The 18,125-nt window shown below is 38.2% G+C and overlaps 1 protein-coding gene across 5 annotated transcripts in view; it reads left to right on the top strand.

Moving 5' to 3' along the window:
- The window catches only part of TNKS (tankyrase), a 276,669-nt gene extending 259,397 nt beyond the window's left edge, over positions 1-17,272 (top strand). For all 5 annotated transcript variants that reach the window (XM_075604188.1, XM_075604177.1, XM_075604215.1 and 2 more), the window contains 7 exons: positions 1,125-1,245; positions 3,420-3,517; positions 4,840-4,914; positions 6,055-6,160; positions 7,560-7,746; positions 9,484-9,640; positions 13,839-17,272. In XM_075604188.1, the coding sequence (XP_075460303.1) occupies positions 1,125-1,245; positions 3,420-3,517; positions 4,840-4,914; positions 6,055-6,160; positions 7,560-7,746; positions 9,484-9,640; positions 13,839-13,925 (831 nt within the window). In that variant the 3' untranslated portion in view covers positions 13,926-17,272. The remainder of the gene's footprint in view (positions 1-1,124; positions 1,246-3,419; positions 3,518-4,839; positions 4,915-6,054; positions 6,161-7,559; positions 7,747-9,483; positions 9,641-13,838) is intronic.
- The last annotated feature ends 853 nt before the right edge of the window (positions 17,273-18,125 follow it).

The raw sequence follows: 18,125 nt of genomic DNA, 5'->3' as shown, positions 1-18,125 counted from the left end.
TCAGGGTGTGCTCTGGTGTTATGTTTTTTTTATGCTCTTCTAGTGTACAGTAGATTGTAGGGCAGAAAATCTAAAAATAATTCCCCAAATAACACTCCACAAACATCTTTCTTTGAATATGGACATGTGTCCATTATGAATGGATGATATTTAAATAATGTAACTTCTTACATTCTTGATATATTTTTGGTTTATACTTTTATGTTCAATTTTGTGATGTGAATTTTAAATATCAGAGAGCATGGGCGAGGACGGTCTAGACTTCAGCTATGCGCTGTAAATGTGAACTACACATTTGCAAAGGCTTGATATATACCAGCTTCTTTAGTTCACACTCTGCAGTCCTGTAAATGATATTGCAGTCTGAATCTTGGCTGTTTAACCATGTCCTTGAAGATCCATTCAGCAAAAAAAGTGTTGAGGGGCCAATTCTATAAAAGGTTTGTAGGTCAGCAGACCTTAATTGTTACCAACTCATAATTCTAGGTTGAAAGGAATGCACAAGAATAGTTAAATGCTTAGAATCACACTTGAAAGCGTGTGTTTTATTTCACAAAAGCAGACACATCATCATTGTAAAACAAAATGTGCTAGCAGCTGAAGAATAATATTAAAACTAAAAATATTTTATTAATAAAGTGAACGGAACACTTTTTGAACCCACCGTTAAAATTGTTTGTTTATTTTTTTTTCTTTTTCAGGTCAGTAGTTAAAAATGTTGATGTATTTGTGAAATCATCACATTTTTGTTGTATTTATTTTAAGAGAAATTGAATTCCTTATAATTATACATTAAAGCAGCTGCCTTTTCATCACAAAGTAACAATCATATCCAGCTTCTGAGTAATTCTTTGTCACAGCCAAGTAATACCAGCTGAACGTGTCTTTTTCAATACACGAGAAATTGTATTTAGAAGGTGTAAATTAATGCATATTGCATGAATCACAAGTAGTGCAGATTAAAGCTATTTTCAGAAGCGATTAGAGCAAAGCAATGTTTAAATCCTTCACGCCATCATTATACTTCCCTGTTCTTACCAAAGAATGATGCTAAGAATATGTTCTTGTGCAGTAATAACAAAAGCCTCTGCAGACTGTAATGTGTTGTTTTTGTCAATTTCCAGATCACTTTAGATGTGTTGGCAGACATGGGTCACGAAGAGTTGAAGGAGATTGGAATTAATGCTTATGGTCACCGTCACAAGTTAATCAAAGGGGTTGAGAGACTCCTGGGAGGACAACAAGGTAAATGTGTATGATGACAAGTTTATTCATTGTGTCCATTTTTACAGTATACCTTGCCTTTTTTACAGTACATTTTTTACAGCCTAATTCCAATTTGATGCAATGATGAGTGAACTCTTTACACGTTGTGATATATTTCTCTGGATCCATTTATAATGTATGAATATATCTGCATTCTGAGGTTTCATGTTCACATAGGTCTCTGCTTCATAAGTGACAACAATGTTCAAGCAAGGAGGAGTATGCACGTTCCCAGTTTCTATTGTTGACATTTCCCTTGTTATTACATGTTTCAGCCTATGATGATGTTACTACTAGGGCCAGGGCTGACCTTAAGGCAAGCCGGTTTCCTTGGGCTGCGCACATTCGGGGAGTCCCATGCTCCGTCTTCTCCCTCCTCTTACTTCTCCTGTTGGCGCCAGGATCCAAATTCCGGCCGACGGGAGAGCAGGAGGAGGAAGCTAAGGAGTTCCCAAACTGGCGCACGACCTCACCATTTCTCAGCCCAAGGTACTGATGCAGCGGTCGTTATTCGAACACATCTCGGCGCCGATTTTGAGTTCTCTGCTGTTCCCCACGCAGCATGAACGCGGCCAATCGCCCCAGGCACCCGGGCTTTCGCGGATGTTTTGTTTGAATTTCATGGATTCTGTTTCTTCGTTTGCAATAAAATGGATGAATTGTAATGTGTACAGTACTGTGCTACTGTGCTTCTGTGCCAATTTCATGTTTTTAATAGCCAGAACACTAAAATTCGTTTTTCTGCACTCGCCACGCTCGAATCTTAGTGTGGGAAGGCTGGAATTCATCCCGTGGTTTCAAATCGGGATTCCGATGTACATGACGCGTGAAGTGTTCGAATAGCGGCTGCTGCATCAGTAGTTCGGGAGCAGGGGGTGGGGGGGTGTTTGTAGCTGGGGGAGGTCTTATCTTATGCGGAGCAGCTTTCTGCAGCCTCTGTCATGGCTACGCGCCATCGTTACGCTGCAGGAGGCGGGCCCCATTTCCGGCATTTTGCCTTGGGCCCCATCAAAGGTAAGGCTGGCTCTGATTTAAGCTCAATAATTGATTTAATATATGCATGGCAGTGTAATTTTTTTATTGACTGCCTATGGATTCCTGAAACTGATCCACTATGGTATCATTTAATGTAAATTCAGACCTTGATGGAACGTTTAGGTTGCACTTTAAAGTCAATGCTTTTCCAGCCTTAAAGCGAACTTAAAAATGAGGAAAGATGCTACACATCAAGAAACCGTATCAAATTAACCTATGCGATATTCAAGTAGCGTTAGTGAAAACAGTACGTTTGAAGTATATACAATACACAATCAAAAGCATGCGTTAAAAACCTACAGATCTTCAGAAGTGTATATTGTCCACCCGTTGTGAGTTCCCCAAGGGAGGGAATCTCCAATACACAACTATATAAGCAAAATACATAACTAAACAAAAATTAATTTTTCTCTGTATTCTGACTACATGAAGTGCCAAAGAAATAAAAAAAATTGTATCTGAACAGGGAAGTCGTAAAAAAAGCCAATACCCGCTGCATAATACAAACCTCAAATGAGAAATAGAGAAAGGCGGAAAATATACATAAAGTTCATCCATGAGTCCAGAAAATACTCTTCGACATTGTAGCCAAGACCGTATTTTTTCTGAAAGTTTGAGGACTACAGTAAGAAAAGCATTGAGCTGCAAAACTGTCAAATATGATGGCGAGCCACTATGCATAAAACATAATTTAGACTATATTAAAGCAAAATCTGTTCAAATGCCTTCACCTTACTTTGAACATTATAAGCGTATTATGTTTTTATGACTTTGCTAACTATTTGTGGAATATCAATAGGCTTAAATAATATTAAACACCTTAGCCTCAATACATCTTTTCAAAATAAGACATCTCATCAGTCCCTCCAAGGACTTTATCTTCCATTATTTGTTAGCACAAAACATTTGGTGCATTTAATCTTAGAGACTCGATTCTCTTGAAGTGCTACCTCGCTTCAAGGCGTTCAGGTTTAGCTGCAATAATTGTTTGGCTGAGGTTCAATTTCAGTATTTGGCTCATATATACATTTCTCACCACTATTTTTTCAGTCTCACAGCAGGCTAGGGGTTCTGCATTTCATCTGATTGATTTACCCTTGGATTCTTTTTCATTTTAGGAAGCAATCCTTATTTGACTTTTCACTGTGTTAGCCAAGGCACTGTTCTCCTAGATCTTGCTTCAGATGATAAAGAATACCAGTCAGTGGAGGAAGAGGTAATACAATCTTGTTTATTTGATCTAAATGTTCTTGTTGTTCTTCTGTCTATGCAAATGCGCTTTGTCCCCTCATTGTTTTAGTTCAAGTGGAACACTGAAATAAATTATTTTATATAAAAATAACTATCAAAGCTTGACAATAATGAGTGAACTGGTAGCAGCAAATATATTTAAAATATGGAATGCATCCATTATTAGGTGCATTTTGGTCTGTAGTAGCGGAGCAGAAATCAGGGAGCTAGCTTTGGCCTTGTGAAGTTAATTTGCTTCTACAAGTCCATAAATGAGTGTTGTGAAGTATAGAAACAAAAACCTCATGTTCATTAATGACAAGTTGAGAGAGCATATACAGTGTATGTAGACTAGATTACAGAGAATATTGACTCGCCCAGTCTTCTGCGTCATTCATGAATATTGACCCCTTTATAACTAAAGAAGAGAAGTTCTAAGGTCGCAGGAATCCCGAGATGTGGCTCCCACCAAGGTACGTGCTAAAAATACATCTCTAGTTGAATTAACTTTATAGTGCATGATAAAATAAAAACGTTCTCGGTCCTGGGTAAGAGTCAGGAAAGAGGGAGCACCTTAACAAAATAAAAATGTTCTACAACATCTTGTACTGAAGAACTGTGTGCATGAAAGTGCTAGAACACTTGAATAAGCACTCTTCCTAATTCACTTATTCACCTACAATTAACTATGTAGTTCTTATTTCCACAATCTAGATAATGTGTTTTACCTTTAGTATAATTTCTTATTGTATAGCACATACAGCAACATACAGTATTAGAACGTTATAGTGAAATGTTACCATTGTACCTGTCCCAAGAGAACATCATGGTATTTTTGTTCACATAGGAGATCGTGTTCACAGGTCTGGAATATGTGAACGTGATCCGAATACAAGAGGAGAATTTGCTCTTCTTTTCATTCGTTTTGAAGGGTAGTGTCTCGTAACCATGTTATCACTGCAAAAGTGCCTGAAGAAGGGAGTGTAATCCCCCTGAATCGTTGTGTTCAGCTACTAAAATATTCTCATCACCTAAGGTGTGAATAAAGAATAGCGACATTTTATTTTGAGGCACTTTATCCTGCTGTGCGGTGGTTCTTTTACGTGAATACACTGTACAAGCATGGTCACATAGTCACGTGATCACATGGTTGTGACGCCAAAAGATCCTTCTAGCTGCAAAAACATAAAATAATCCTTAGACCTCTTTGTCATAATTTCAGTTAAAGACAGTTGTGCATCACTATAATAAAATTCCTGTGCAGAGCAGTGATTTTCTCTCTCTCTCTCTCTCTCTCTCAAAATGAAGATGCAGAATTCTATCCGTGAGCACAGAGATGGTGGCAATGCTGGGGGAGTTTTCAACCGGTATCATGTCATTAGGGTAAGCATGAAGTACTTCACAGGCGTACACTAAACAAACATTTGTAAAACTTTGTAGGTCAAAATAGGGATATAAACCTAAACTGATGTTGCACTACTGTACTGTTGAATTAATCCTTTATTATAATATGTAAATTACATTTGCAAAAACTAGGCCTGGGTCAGCATACGATCCACTCTAAGACGATCATCTTGCCCCCCAACAATTGGAGTTGAAAGGTCTTAAAATTGGAATTTGCGGTACTGAAAGTGCCGTGCTTGGGCTTAACTTCAATAGGAGATAGCCAGGAAGTCTTTTGTTGGTTGTCTTTGAAATAAATGGTATTGGATAAATGTATTAGGCTTTTTATCTACAGCCAAAGTAAGCACGAAGCAAAAGACTATTGCCTTTTGAATGATTAAATTCAGAGACAAGAGTTGTGAACAGCAACGATCACACAGGGTCCCTGTAGCCTGCACCCATTGAGAAGGAGAAGTACTAGATGGATAGGGGATGTCAATATCCCTATGGATCAAGATATTGTATACGTGGCCCACACAGTAGAAACTGAGGAAAGTGTATTTTTCAATGATTTCCTACTGTGCTATTTACTCCATTAACATTTTTCTCAGTCATACTTCAAAATTAAATTGGCATGTTAATGTATCTCTTTTGGTGAAAACAAACACGTTGTATGAAGGAGCCCATTCCCCCTTATCCCTGGACTACCCTCTGATTCAGTTTTATTCCATCCAAAATGCATTTTTTATTTAAGGGGATTGGAAATTGACAAGACTTTTTGCACCTGCAGTATATGTCTGAAAATCCCTGTTGTCCTAAAACAGTTCGTTTAGAAGATTTAATCTGGTTTATGACTTTAGTCTATTTCTTAATCTTCTGTCGGGAACAATTGTTGTTAACACTGCGTTTAAAGATTCTCTTATGCAAAAAGCCATGGTTAATACATTATACATCCCATTGCAAATGGAAGATACCCGCAGTGACAGTAACCATTTCCTGGTATTAGTACTTTACTTTTCTTGCAAACTCATCTAGTATCAACATATGATTCTGACCAGGCTCTTTAAATACTCCCACAGCACTGTCACAGTTGTAACCTTTGTTTTATCTATCTTTTCTTCTCATCCTAAATTATTGCAGATTCAAAAGGTAGTTAACAAAAAACTTAGGGAGAGGTTCTGTCACCGGCAAAAAGAGGTCTCTGAAGAGAATCATAACCACCACAATGAGCGCATGTTATTCCATGGTATGTAGCAATCTTTTTTATATATATATATATATATATATATATATATATATATATATATATATATATATATATATGTTGTGTCTTAAGCCTTAAAAAATATAAATATTTAAATGCTTGCTGTCCGGCAAATACTGTTTATCTCTTATTCATATAGAATGATTGTCAGATGAAATCCCTAGTGAAAGCATATTTTTGTTGACATGCCTTCTTCGTTATTTCCAACCCCTTCAGGTTATTTTGGCAAAACAATCACATGATTATATTTTACGACAAGTCTGTTTAACCACTTAAAGGGTTATTCTATATTGTCAGAAGCTTCAGAATTGCTCCCAGGTGTTCAATTTTATTCCAGCAATTTGTTACTCATGAATCGTATTTGTGTACCATGGTTTTGTCACACACATTTTGTTGGTGCCTTAATGGCGAAGGCGTATCAGATAAGACTAGCACAAGGAAAATGGTTTGAGAGTTTAGAAGTTCCTCTGCCCTTTAAAATGGTTTCATAAACTCTGATTATTGCTGCACAGTATGCAAAGCTGACGATGATCATGGTAGGCAGAGAGCCGTTAGACTTGGCAAACCAATGATATATTTCATATCAGAAAACTGTATTCATAGTAGGGGAAAGGTTGACTTTTATAAGACATTATTCCTGGATGAATTATTCTAGTCAGGCAATCATTTCTCATCACATAGTGTAAAAGGTATAGGCACTTTTTAAAGTGTTAGAGATGTTTGGAATATATTTTTTGGGTGGGAGGGAGGGAGCAAGGTTTGTACAAAAATGCAAGATACGAGACTTGAAGTTCAGTCATTGAAGAACCTAATTTGCTAAGCATTTCATCACAACAATTTTTCATCTCTTCAAGTGATCTAAATGGTGTACAGATCATTGCAGTTGAAGAGAGTAGCAATATACAGAAACCTCCTATGATGCAAAGGTTTGATCCTACACATTGAAATCTATATGTTGTAAAAACTCTATGGCTATCTGCAGGCTAACACCTTTAAGTCATGGGGTCATACTGTGTATCTTTACTAAACATCAAATGTTTATGTACAAAGGGGCTCCGGTATCAATCTCTCAGCTGCAAAACTGATGCAAAAAGGTGAGCACAAATAGCACCAGATTTCTGAAAGCAAAATTCCAATTGAACACAATGTAGTATGTTTTCTTTAATAAATCTTAAGCTTTTTTTTTGGCCCTCGTTTTACCGCGGGGGCACTGTAATACATAACTCCCTATGTTTGGCATGACTGTGCTGCAGGTACATTGAAAAGCAATTCACAAATGTTTCAGGTCGACACTACAGCATGTTCATTTTTTGGGGGGGATTATATTCTGAATGGTTAGATCTGCTTCACTTGACTCTTCAATTTCTTACTCTTGCAATAGGCTCCCCCTTCATCAATGCTATTATCCACAAAGGCTTTGATGAGCGACATGCATACATCGGTGGTATGTTCGGAGCTGGCATTTACTTTGCAGAAAACTCTTCCAAAAGCAACCAGTATGTTTATGGCATTGGTGGAGGAACCGGCTGCCCAACCCATAAAGATAGGTCGTGTTATATCTGCCACAGGTTTGTTACACTTCTGTTTTTCTATATGGACGAATAAAAGATTCATTTTTAATCCAATTTTGGACCCACGCTCTTTGGCTGTGCGTTACACTCTGGATTCGAATTTGTTTCCTAGTTATTTTTATTCTGCAACAATTTATACCACTTTTAATGTTTCATTGAGACTTTGGGACAAAAGACAGGGAAATATAATGTTTTTTTCCGTTTTATTACATGAAAGAATGGCAAGTTTTATAGCCCATCAGGACTTAAGAAGAATCTAAAAACAACCAGCCATCTATCCTGTCCAGAATTGCACAACGGCCTGTGCATATAAATAACTTTAAAAAATGAGGTTGAAATATCTCTCCTAAAGTGGGAGAATTGACATGAAATAATAGTGTTCCTGGTACTGAACAGTGGATATGGCAAACCGTACATCTGTACCAGTCTTTTGTTTTTATGCTGACAGAGCAAAGCATTAAACGTCAGGAGCTGGATTTATAGCACGTCTCTTACAATAGCACCAGATGCGGTAATTTGCAAGGAGACAACAGGAGTACTTGGATCTCTGTACTTGTGATTAATAGGTGGCCTTGCTATTCTTTAGTGTATGTCAATGAAAACCATTTGTAGCTAACCTAAGCATTTAAGGGCTAAACCTTTTCTTCTTTTTTTTTTTTTAATTATTATTATATTTTGTGTCTGCCTTTAGTGTTTAAAGCAGTTATTTTGCTGCCCGGAGTCAGAAATGCATACATACATGCATGAGCGTGAAATTCATTATTCCTGAAGGTGCCTTTACGAGATTGCAGATAATTCCAGGATAGAAGGTGTTAAAGCGTTAGGTCTATTTCATTTGGATCTCCTGAGGTAGCTGAACATGAATGTTGAATAGCAATGACATTCCACATCTTAATTTATCTGTTCACCTTTTGACCTGGCATTTATACAGCTAATTTGCAACTGAAATTGTTCCCTCATGCAACTGTTGAAATCCCAGTGATCTGCCAGTGAGGCACTGAAGAAATTAGAAAAATTATTATATTTTTTACATGAATCACAATATTTTACATAATTGCTATATTGTTTCAATCTTTGTATATATTCAGGTATTGCACTATTTGGTTGTTTCACATCCTGCAAAAGTCTTTATTGACAGTGTTGCAGCAACTGGAACTCTCATATACAGTACACTTGTGTAAAATAACATACATATTAATGCTGTGTGAGGATTGCTTAACAAACAAAAACTTAAGTGAAACATTTGTGGATGTGTAATAAATTGATTTTGTTGGAATCAATAAAAAAAATCTGGTGTTGGGACGAAGTTACACAATTAATTTTTTCTGGCCATCAGTCAGGCTGGGTCCATGGTGACTGCTCGCTCGCGTGCGTGCGCGTGATGTCACTTGCGTTTTCGCTGTAGCGATTTGTGGCCTGGGTAAATGTATCGGGGGGGTTGGCACGGCCATGATGTCACAGAGCTAATTCGCCCTCATTGGGTGAGCCGCTCATGTGACCTGACTGTCGCGCCATGGAATCAAATGTATCTGATTTCTCGCCCCCTTGCGCTAGCACATGCATGGTCTGTGGCCACTATCATTGCCTTAAGGCATTGTGATCACACAGCGCGCACACTCCTCGTCCATGGTCGGCGAGACTGCAGCCTCACTTTAGATATTATTCTCAAAGCATCTAAATTAAGTTCAAAATGACTCTAGAAAATCTATTTCTTTTTTTCTTCCTTTTTACCAGACAAATGCTGTTCTGCAGAGTGACGCTTGGCAAATCCTTCTTACAGTTCAGCACAATGAAGATGGCTCATGCTCCTCCTGGACATCACTCTGTTATTGGCAGGCCAAGTGTTAATGGACTGGCATATGCTGAATATGTCATCTACAGAGGGGAACAGGTATGTACTGTATATATTTTAGTTAGTATATGTATATACATTTTACTCTGCAGATGTAGTATGGGGAACAAGGTACTTCCACCTTCTGTGTTTAAAGTACTTTTCATTTTATGGGATGGTCCTTCAGTATTTACCTCTGAGTAAATCCCCATGAATGCCATATAGAAAGAAAAGTAATGGTGGTATTAAATACATAGTATAAATGTGTTACAATCGTTACTTGTTGTAGTAGTAGCAGTGCATATAATCTGTATGTTTGCCCTGACACACGAATGCACACTAGTCATTCATGTCATTGAGATTGTATCAGTTGATTTGTATTTTATTACCGATGTAGTCCTTTGGTCGGTCGACCTGCCCTCACGAAATCCACTTCTGCTCCATGTTTTTTTTCGTCTGTGCTCATGAGTCTCCGTACAGAGACTTTATGGCTCATCGGCATTAACACAGCATGGATCCCTGGGTCTGAATGGGACTCGCGCTGTGTGCATCCTACCTGGCTGCACCTGTCTGTAAGAGATAAACACTAAGAGTGAGAATTTTATTTTAATAACACAGTATTGAAGCAGGGGTCTCCGGAGCTGAACCGCATTAATTTCAGGTCCGGTATCTTCCTGCATTGTCTAAATTCTCTCCCGTTAATGCCCACGGGACCAGGAGATTTAAACAACGCAGGAGATAACAGCACTCCATTCCAGGGCCTGTAACCCGGGAAGCAGGGGGTCCCCGAGGCTGAAATGAATGCGGTTCAGCTCCTGAGACACCCTACTTCAATAATGTGTTATTAAAATAAAAGCGGCTGCTAAGGCAATGGAGGGGTTAGGCCAAAGTTCCTGGTTTATTGGGGGTCATGGGGCTAGTTGTCCCAGGGTGGGTGGTTAGGCCTACCGGGAAGGTTGTGGGTGTGGTTTAACCCCTTCATTACCTTAGCGGTCGCAACCGTTATGGTAATTAAAGGATTAACCCCTCCCACTACTCACCCGAGAGACCTAACCACCCACCCTGGGGCAACTACCCCCTTCACCCACCCCCTCTACCCCCAAAATACATACAGTATAGTAATAAAATTCCTATTATCCAGATCTGGATAATAGCACATTTGTCCATTACAAAATAAAACATTAGCCAGCCAGCATATAGTAAATTAAAGTTGTACTTGCCTTCTTACCCCTGCCAGGATGAAGGTTGTCCTCTTCCTCTGGATCTTCCTCTTCAGTGGGCACCGACAGTAAAATAAAAAAAAAACTAACTACTGGCCCCCAACCCCAATCACCTTAGCAGTTATTAACCACTATCATAATTAAGGTGTTAACCCCCTCCCCCCCCCCCCACCTCCTGGCTTACCCACCCTTCTACCTATAATATGGGCATCGTTTGCCACAATGGCGATGAATGGGCAAGTTACATATAAAAAAAAAACAAGCACTGAATAAGTTACTTTACATTTCAATTAAAAATAATTTTGCCAATAAACCAAATAATTGACAGAGTGGTAAACCATGCCCCTAATGGCAATAAATGGGCAACCTAAAAAAAAAAACAACAAATAAAGTACCGGTACATTACATTTCAATAAAAAAAAAAAAACATGTCAATAAACCAATTGATTGGCACAGTGGTAAACCATGCCCATAACATGGGCATGGTTTTGCCACTATGGCAGTCAATGAGCAACCAAAAAAAAAAAAAAAAAAACAGCACCAAATAAAACACATGACATTTAAATAAAACTTTTCCCAAAAAATGCATTGCTTGTCACTGTGCTTATTTATAAGGGACAAAGATAAACACACTGGCAGTCAATGGGCAACCTAAAAAAAATACGTAATGAAATAAAATAAGACGGGTAGATAAGGTTTCTGCGCTCGTGCTGTCAATCAATGCAGATGATATAATCTGTTTGCAGCTACATGTGAGGAGCCACTCCTCAAAACGCTCCTATTAATTGGGAATTCTCAGAAGCGAACTCCGAAAACGACAAAAACAAAAAGGCACACAGAGCGCACCACAGATTAGTTATAAAATGATATTTTAATACGGTAAATACAGTCCATTAGACCACAAAATAGTGTCACTAAATGATATATATACAGTCCAAAAGAGACCATAAAAAACAAAGTGAACAAAATGAAAATACAATAAAATAAAACAGTCCCACACAGGAGGGAAAAAACACCCAAACCGGTGGGAAAAATCCCACAGAAAGTTCTGAATAAGAACAAAGCAACAAGGCACACAAGTGCCAGAGACCAGCAGCTAAAACAGTCACAGTGAGAGTTCTAAAAGCACCCTGGTAAGAAAGCACAATGAGGGGAATGGATACGGACCACAAGTGATAGCAGATGGCGTGTGTGATCACGGAAAAGTCCGGACAACGTGAACACACCGCAGATCTCTCCTCCACTCGCACCTCCTGGTATTTCCCTTCCAGCCAATGTGCACATGCGCAGAGCAGCCTCCCGTGACCTCTTTACGTGTTTCGCCCAACGTGCTTCGTCACGAAGTCACGTTAGAGGCTGGCCATGCGCATAGAAATACCACTCGCAGCCAATGAGGATGCTCATCAATAAACGGACACAGCCACAGTATACTAATACTCAAATTGACAAGTCCTCGGTGCTAATGCAGAGCATATGATTGCCAGCAACACCCAAATTAATCACCAAACTAAACAATTAATCTGTGCTCAATATGATATATACATACATAAGTCAGTATAATACATACATAAAGTGATAATAAACAAGTGATAGTGCAAGACATCCGATTCCCTCCCTATCTCTTTGCCTCCTGCATCCCATTGCCTTCTTGTCCAATTACTCATTGCCTTTTATCTCTCCTAGTGCTTCATTCTTCCTGTTTCACCACTTAATACATTACCTCATGTTTCATTCCCCTCACCCCTTTGCTCTATAGCTTCCTTTTTCACACACCTTTTCCTACATGCACTCCATGGCTTCCTATGTATCAGGGGAACCCTTCAGCAGTTGACGTTCCTATATTTAGAGCCACATGTTGGCAAGCCACATTCCTCCTGTCTGCCTTCCAACTGCGCTGAAGGGTAAAAATGGGGCAGAACCGGAAGGGAGGAGGATTGTCGCAGATCAGTGAAATTCAGCTTAAGAAATTTCAGGCTTAAAGGATCTGAAAATTGGTGCCTGTTAGGAGATCTTGCCAGGAGGAATATAGCACTTACTGTGTATACCGAGGAAATACTTCTTTCCAGCCCTGCATAATAATGCTAGCCTATTATTTGACTTTGAATTAGTATCATGCTCTTAAACATTTTCATTCTCCCTATTGTAGTAGTAATTAGTATTTTATGCCTCAAATCTGTAGTGTCAACTAATGTGGCATTATGTCTGAACGAATACACGCATGATTGGTGTCAATTTTAGTGGCAGCTCTGGGACCACTGGTACATAATGAAAGTTGCACTTCAAGCTCGGGCGATGGCATGATTTCCTGAGCCCTAAAGCCAGTGGGAGTATCATTCAGATTACATTTTCAGAGGCTATAGTTCAAATAGCAATGTGTAGTGCTTCCTCCTTTGATCTAGGACATATGGGTCACCACCGTTTCTCCACGACTCGTCCCACTGCTGGCTACTTCGCCCCTAAGGGTAAATGTGTAACCACCTACCCTAAAACCACCTACACTTAGCCCTTATCCAAAAAACCCTACCCTAAACCCCTATCTTAATCCCTTATCCTAAAACCCTCCTACCCTCACCGCTAAAACTCCTTAAATTACCATCCCTACCCATAACAATAATAAAACTTACCATAGAAGGTGACGGGGATTCCAGCGGCGGATCGGCTGTGGCGGAGAATCAGTCTGCAGCGAGGCAGCGGCGGTCATTTGGTCGTGGTAAAACGGCCGCGACCAAATGTCCCATTCTGTCCTCCTTTGCCTTTTATAGAAGCTTAGAAATTGAAGACCGTTGAGGACCATCTTGTCTTTCCATTTTCCCTCATTACTGTAAAATATTTAACCCTGTTTGATATTTTTCCATTTGTGGGTAACAAATTAGACTCCCATTGTGTCTATTCCAAGAACTTCTTAATTGTTTAGCAACTTGTTCTATATCTATTGGGCATAATTGCGTGCAATCAATACGTAAAGAATGGCAACTGGGTTGCACTGCTGCTTTAGCCCATTTTATAATATAACAATAACATTTTGTTTCCCTATACAGGCGTACCCAGAGTATCTCATCACGTACCAGATTATGAAACCAGAAATTCCTTTGCAGGCTGCCACCACAGCAGAGCAGAAGACCTAGTTACAAGCCCCCCAAAATGGACACAGATTTTTCAAGTTGAACTGAACAATTATCTGACTGTCTCGGGGAAACTTTTCCATAAAAAGCAAATACTGAAAGCCTGGAAATAAGATGTATATCTTTTTTTTTTTTTTTTTTTTTATGTATTACATTGATGGTTCTATTCTGAGTGGTTATATACTCACTACTGTTCCAATTGTGGAAATGTTTACAAGGGGCGGCCTTTTTAACAACGTATCTCAGGCTCATTTTCAGTAAGTCATCCACATAAGAAAAAAATTGCTAACATTTAAAAAAAAAAAAATCTTCGTTGAGGTTTCACTAAAATACTGCAAGGTAATCGCCACATCAGCATTTCCAATGTGGCTGACATCGGATGTTATGTGTAAAGTAAATGTAACTGTTTGATATGCTTTCAGCTTAACTACCTTCAAAAAAAGGACAAAGTGTACTCGGCTATTTATTTGTTTTTATATCTGTATAGATATTCTGAAAATGAGCCAGAACAGTACAATTATAATTTTGTTTTTCTTTGTACAAAGGTGACAGACTTCATAAACAATGCAATATTTACTTTTCTTTACCATGGAACAAGTAAGATCCTTTGATAAATGTAGTCTCTCTTTCTCTTTGCACTTTTATGAATAAATGTATCATTTAGAATGAAGGAGGAACAAAGAATGGTTTAGGGAACTATCCAATTTCATGAAAACCTATAGAAGATAAGTCCATTTCTGCCCTAGGAGTCTGCAGTGCATCTCTTCATGGTGCAGAGCCCTCTAGCAGCGTAGAAGTTAAGCCACAGCTTGAGCCAGCGTTGTTTCTCGTAACAAAACTGCTCCTTCTGCCTCCGCTTCTTCACCGTTTACCTTTAATGCAGAAGATACACAATTCACTACACCAGTCAGAAGAAACACACTACTTTATAGGAGTCTGGAAAATAAAGAACATAAAGCTGAAATATGTGTTTGTGTGTTTAACTGCTATCATAAATGAAAAGAATTGGCAATACAAAATCAAATGTTCTATCACTTTATTACACTGGCAGAGTAAAAACAAAATTACATTGATAAGTATGATTTTGTTGTGAAAAAATATTGAATTCTTGCATTCTTTCCATTATGTTGCTTTTCAGACGCTTTGAAGACTAGACATCCTCAATGGCCTAAGTGAAATATCCCACTTGTACTGTAGTGTCTCAGTGGCAGTAGTCTGTCAGCATAGTCACTTAAAGTGCCCTGTGTCATACTCTACTACAAGAACCACCTATTATCTATTTATATAGAAAAGTGCTAAATCTGGGAAGAAGCCTTTTTGTTTACCACACTCTCCTCACTATATATTTTCTTTATATAGTCACTAGCAACAAAACATTTTCATATATTAGTTATAGTTGGTATTTGCCTTTTCACTGAAAATTTGGGAGTTGGAACCATTTAAATTGGTTTCATACATATGTTTTTCCCTTTCAGTGCTACAGGAACCTGCAATGCATTGATCTGTGAACTATTGTATCCCTCCTGCAATGGAGAGCTACAGGTTTTAATACGAAATTATAATGAAAAATGTAACATTTTTTTTAATGGCTTCTAAAAGTTTTTAGCTGTTTAATATAGTTTTCATTATCACCCTGCAGTTTGTTTAACAAACGTCTTAAGTCGCCAAATGTACACAAGGAAATTGATTTGTACCTCATAATACCATGCATTAAAAGCAGTCGACTAATAATATATTATGTTGTTTCTCAAACAGATGCCCAAATAGCAATGGTCTAAAAGTTAATAATACTAATTCCCAAGTAGTATTGCAAGTTGCAGTGCGCTGCTATGTACAGTATCTGTTCCCAAATAGTTTTTGCAACTTTAAAGCGAGCAATAGCACACAGCAGGATGTGCATGAAAGAATTTGCTCCCGCAACCATGGTGCAGTTAGTCAGCACTAATGAACTGTCTCAGAATTAGGTTTTTATTTCTTTCTTTTTTTTAATACCAAGAAGTGTGTTGTTATTCTTATAAAAAAAAAATGTAAAATGCTTTGGGGGTTATAAAATGAATGTTTCAAACACTATAGTCCCATTTCCATAGAACAAAAAATAACCATTTACTAATAACATTTTTTTTATGCTCTGTCCTGATTACATTTTGAAACATACTACACCACTCCCTCTATTTTCCTGCACTACTCAAATCTGCTACTTTGCAGAAGAATATATTTTCTTGCTTTTCATGCACAATTGTAACAAAAAACATTTGAAGGTGTTTACTGGGTGATATATTTCTGACCTACATTTGAATAGTTCTTTAACATATTAACATCAATGTCCTTAATTCACATTTGTTTTTCATGTAATGTTGCTGTATGTGCAGCTGCACATTGTCACTGTGCCGTATTAAAGCTGTCTTGCCATTTAATGTGGTCTCACGATTCATCAAGCTGTAAAATATTATATATAATAAGGCCAAATCAAATTAATGGCATTGATATATTTAGTAGATTGAAACAGGGTATTGATAAGCATAAGAGCATTTTTTTTAAAGGTTATCCTGAAATGTTTGACTGAAATCTGGAGTTTAATGTAGGTTTTTACTGCTCTTATTTCTGCCTTCTTTCTCCTTTGCTGGCTTTACAGTTCTTCATACTACAGAAGGCATTAATAAACCTGATTACCCTATCATGAACAGAACTGATAATTCCACCACCCCACATCTCCACCACTCCTGCGCCATGCACCCCATTGTAACGGATGGCACGTAAAATTTTCCGGACTTCAATACAATTACAGTACATTATTTGCGCCTTTGGCTGTCTGAGGATTGTAGGGGGCATCTATAGCAACTGGAAATTTGTTTGACTCATTTGCTATCCCTGTACCCAAGCATTGCAGTGCAATAAGTGACTGAAAGCAAAACAATTAATGGGCGTATTTAAAACTGTTGCAACAAGGTGTTCTCGTCTTACTTTTAAGACTTTGATGCCCCATTTCCTTGTAAGCTCTACAATAATAACTTGTCAACGTCATTTTACATTTACCCCACAGTATGTATTGTGGAGTTTACCCCAAAACTAGAAACCGTTTCCATTTAAAAAAAGTTAGAATTATTTAGTTTTTTTCTTAAGTTTTATTCCAACAAAGCTCAAAATACATTGAGTACTGTAACCTAGCATAAAATTATTTGGGCTTTTGTGTATGAGCCAAGATCTGTGAATCCTAACAAGCCATTTTTTTTTTTTTTTTTTTGCACAATGTATGATTTTATGTAATGTTGGTGTGAAGTGTTTGACTTGTGAAAGCATAAAATGTGACCCAACGCAATGTAAAAATAATAATTTGTAGGCCCGTACTGCAATGAAGGATTTAAACTGTCAGTATTTTGTGTATGAAGTCTGTACATAGTAAAAGTGGTGTGTGCTAAGAAAACAATTTGCAGTTGAATTTATGTACGGTGCTTTAAAACATTGTATGCCTTATCTCACTGCTGGATAAGGGATTTCACATACAGGACCTGTAAAGCAATCACTAACAATGTGCAAAATCTTGCACACATTCATAAATCAGCCAAAATGTGCCGCTTGTTTCCATGGAAAGGTTTGCAAAAAATAGCAAGCTTTGCCAAGTCACACGACCCATTATATACTAACATTTCTGTTATATCTTCCGGCAATGCAACAATGTTTCAAAATTAAGAAAGGGATAAATGTGCATTAGCCATTAGCATTTGAGAAAGGCCATAGGGGCCTGAAACGTCATCACACTGGCTAAATAAATCTTTTTTCACAAGCAGAGATCCGTAGTGCCCAGGCTCTTCCTTCCTGTGACATTTCTGCAGACAGACTAATGGCCCATCGGATTAACACAGCGGGGGTCCCTGGCAGTCCCATTCAAACTGAATGAGACTGCCAGGGACCCCCGCTGTGTTAATCCGATGGGCCATTAGTCAATTTGCAGAAATTTTGCAGTGTTACTCAGAGATTGCCCCAGGTTTTCAAAGGCAATTGTTCGGATACTCGTTGCTGCATCTGTATGTATCCGTCTCCCTGCTGTAAAAGTGGGGCAAAAGACTACAAGGTAAGTAGACCTACTGCAGATTGTTTTATCAATTATACCTTAGGAGCTAAATTACCCTCGGTTTATAGAGAATATCAATCCACAAGTCATCCTTGAAGAAATAATAATCAACCATGTGTAAACTGGGTTCATGC

Source organism: Ascaphus truei, chromosome 1, assembly GCF_040206685.1.
Source record: "Ascaphus truei isolate aAscTru1 chromosome 1, aAscTru1.hap1, whole genome shotgun sequence".
In the NCBI taxonomy this organism is placed as follows: domain Eukaryota; kingdom Metazoa; phylum Chordata; class Amphibia; order Anura; family Ascaphidae; genus Ascaphus; species Ascaphus truei.
Note: the sequence above shows the minus strand (reverse complement) of the source record. Positions and strands in the feature narration are given on the sequence as shown.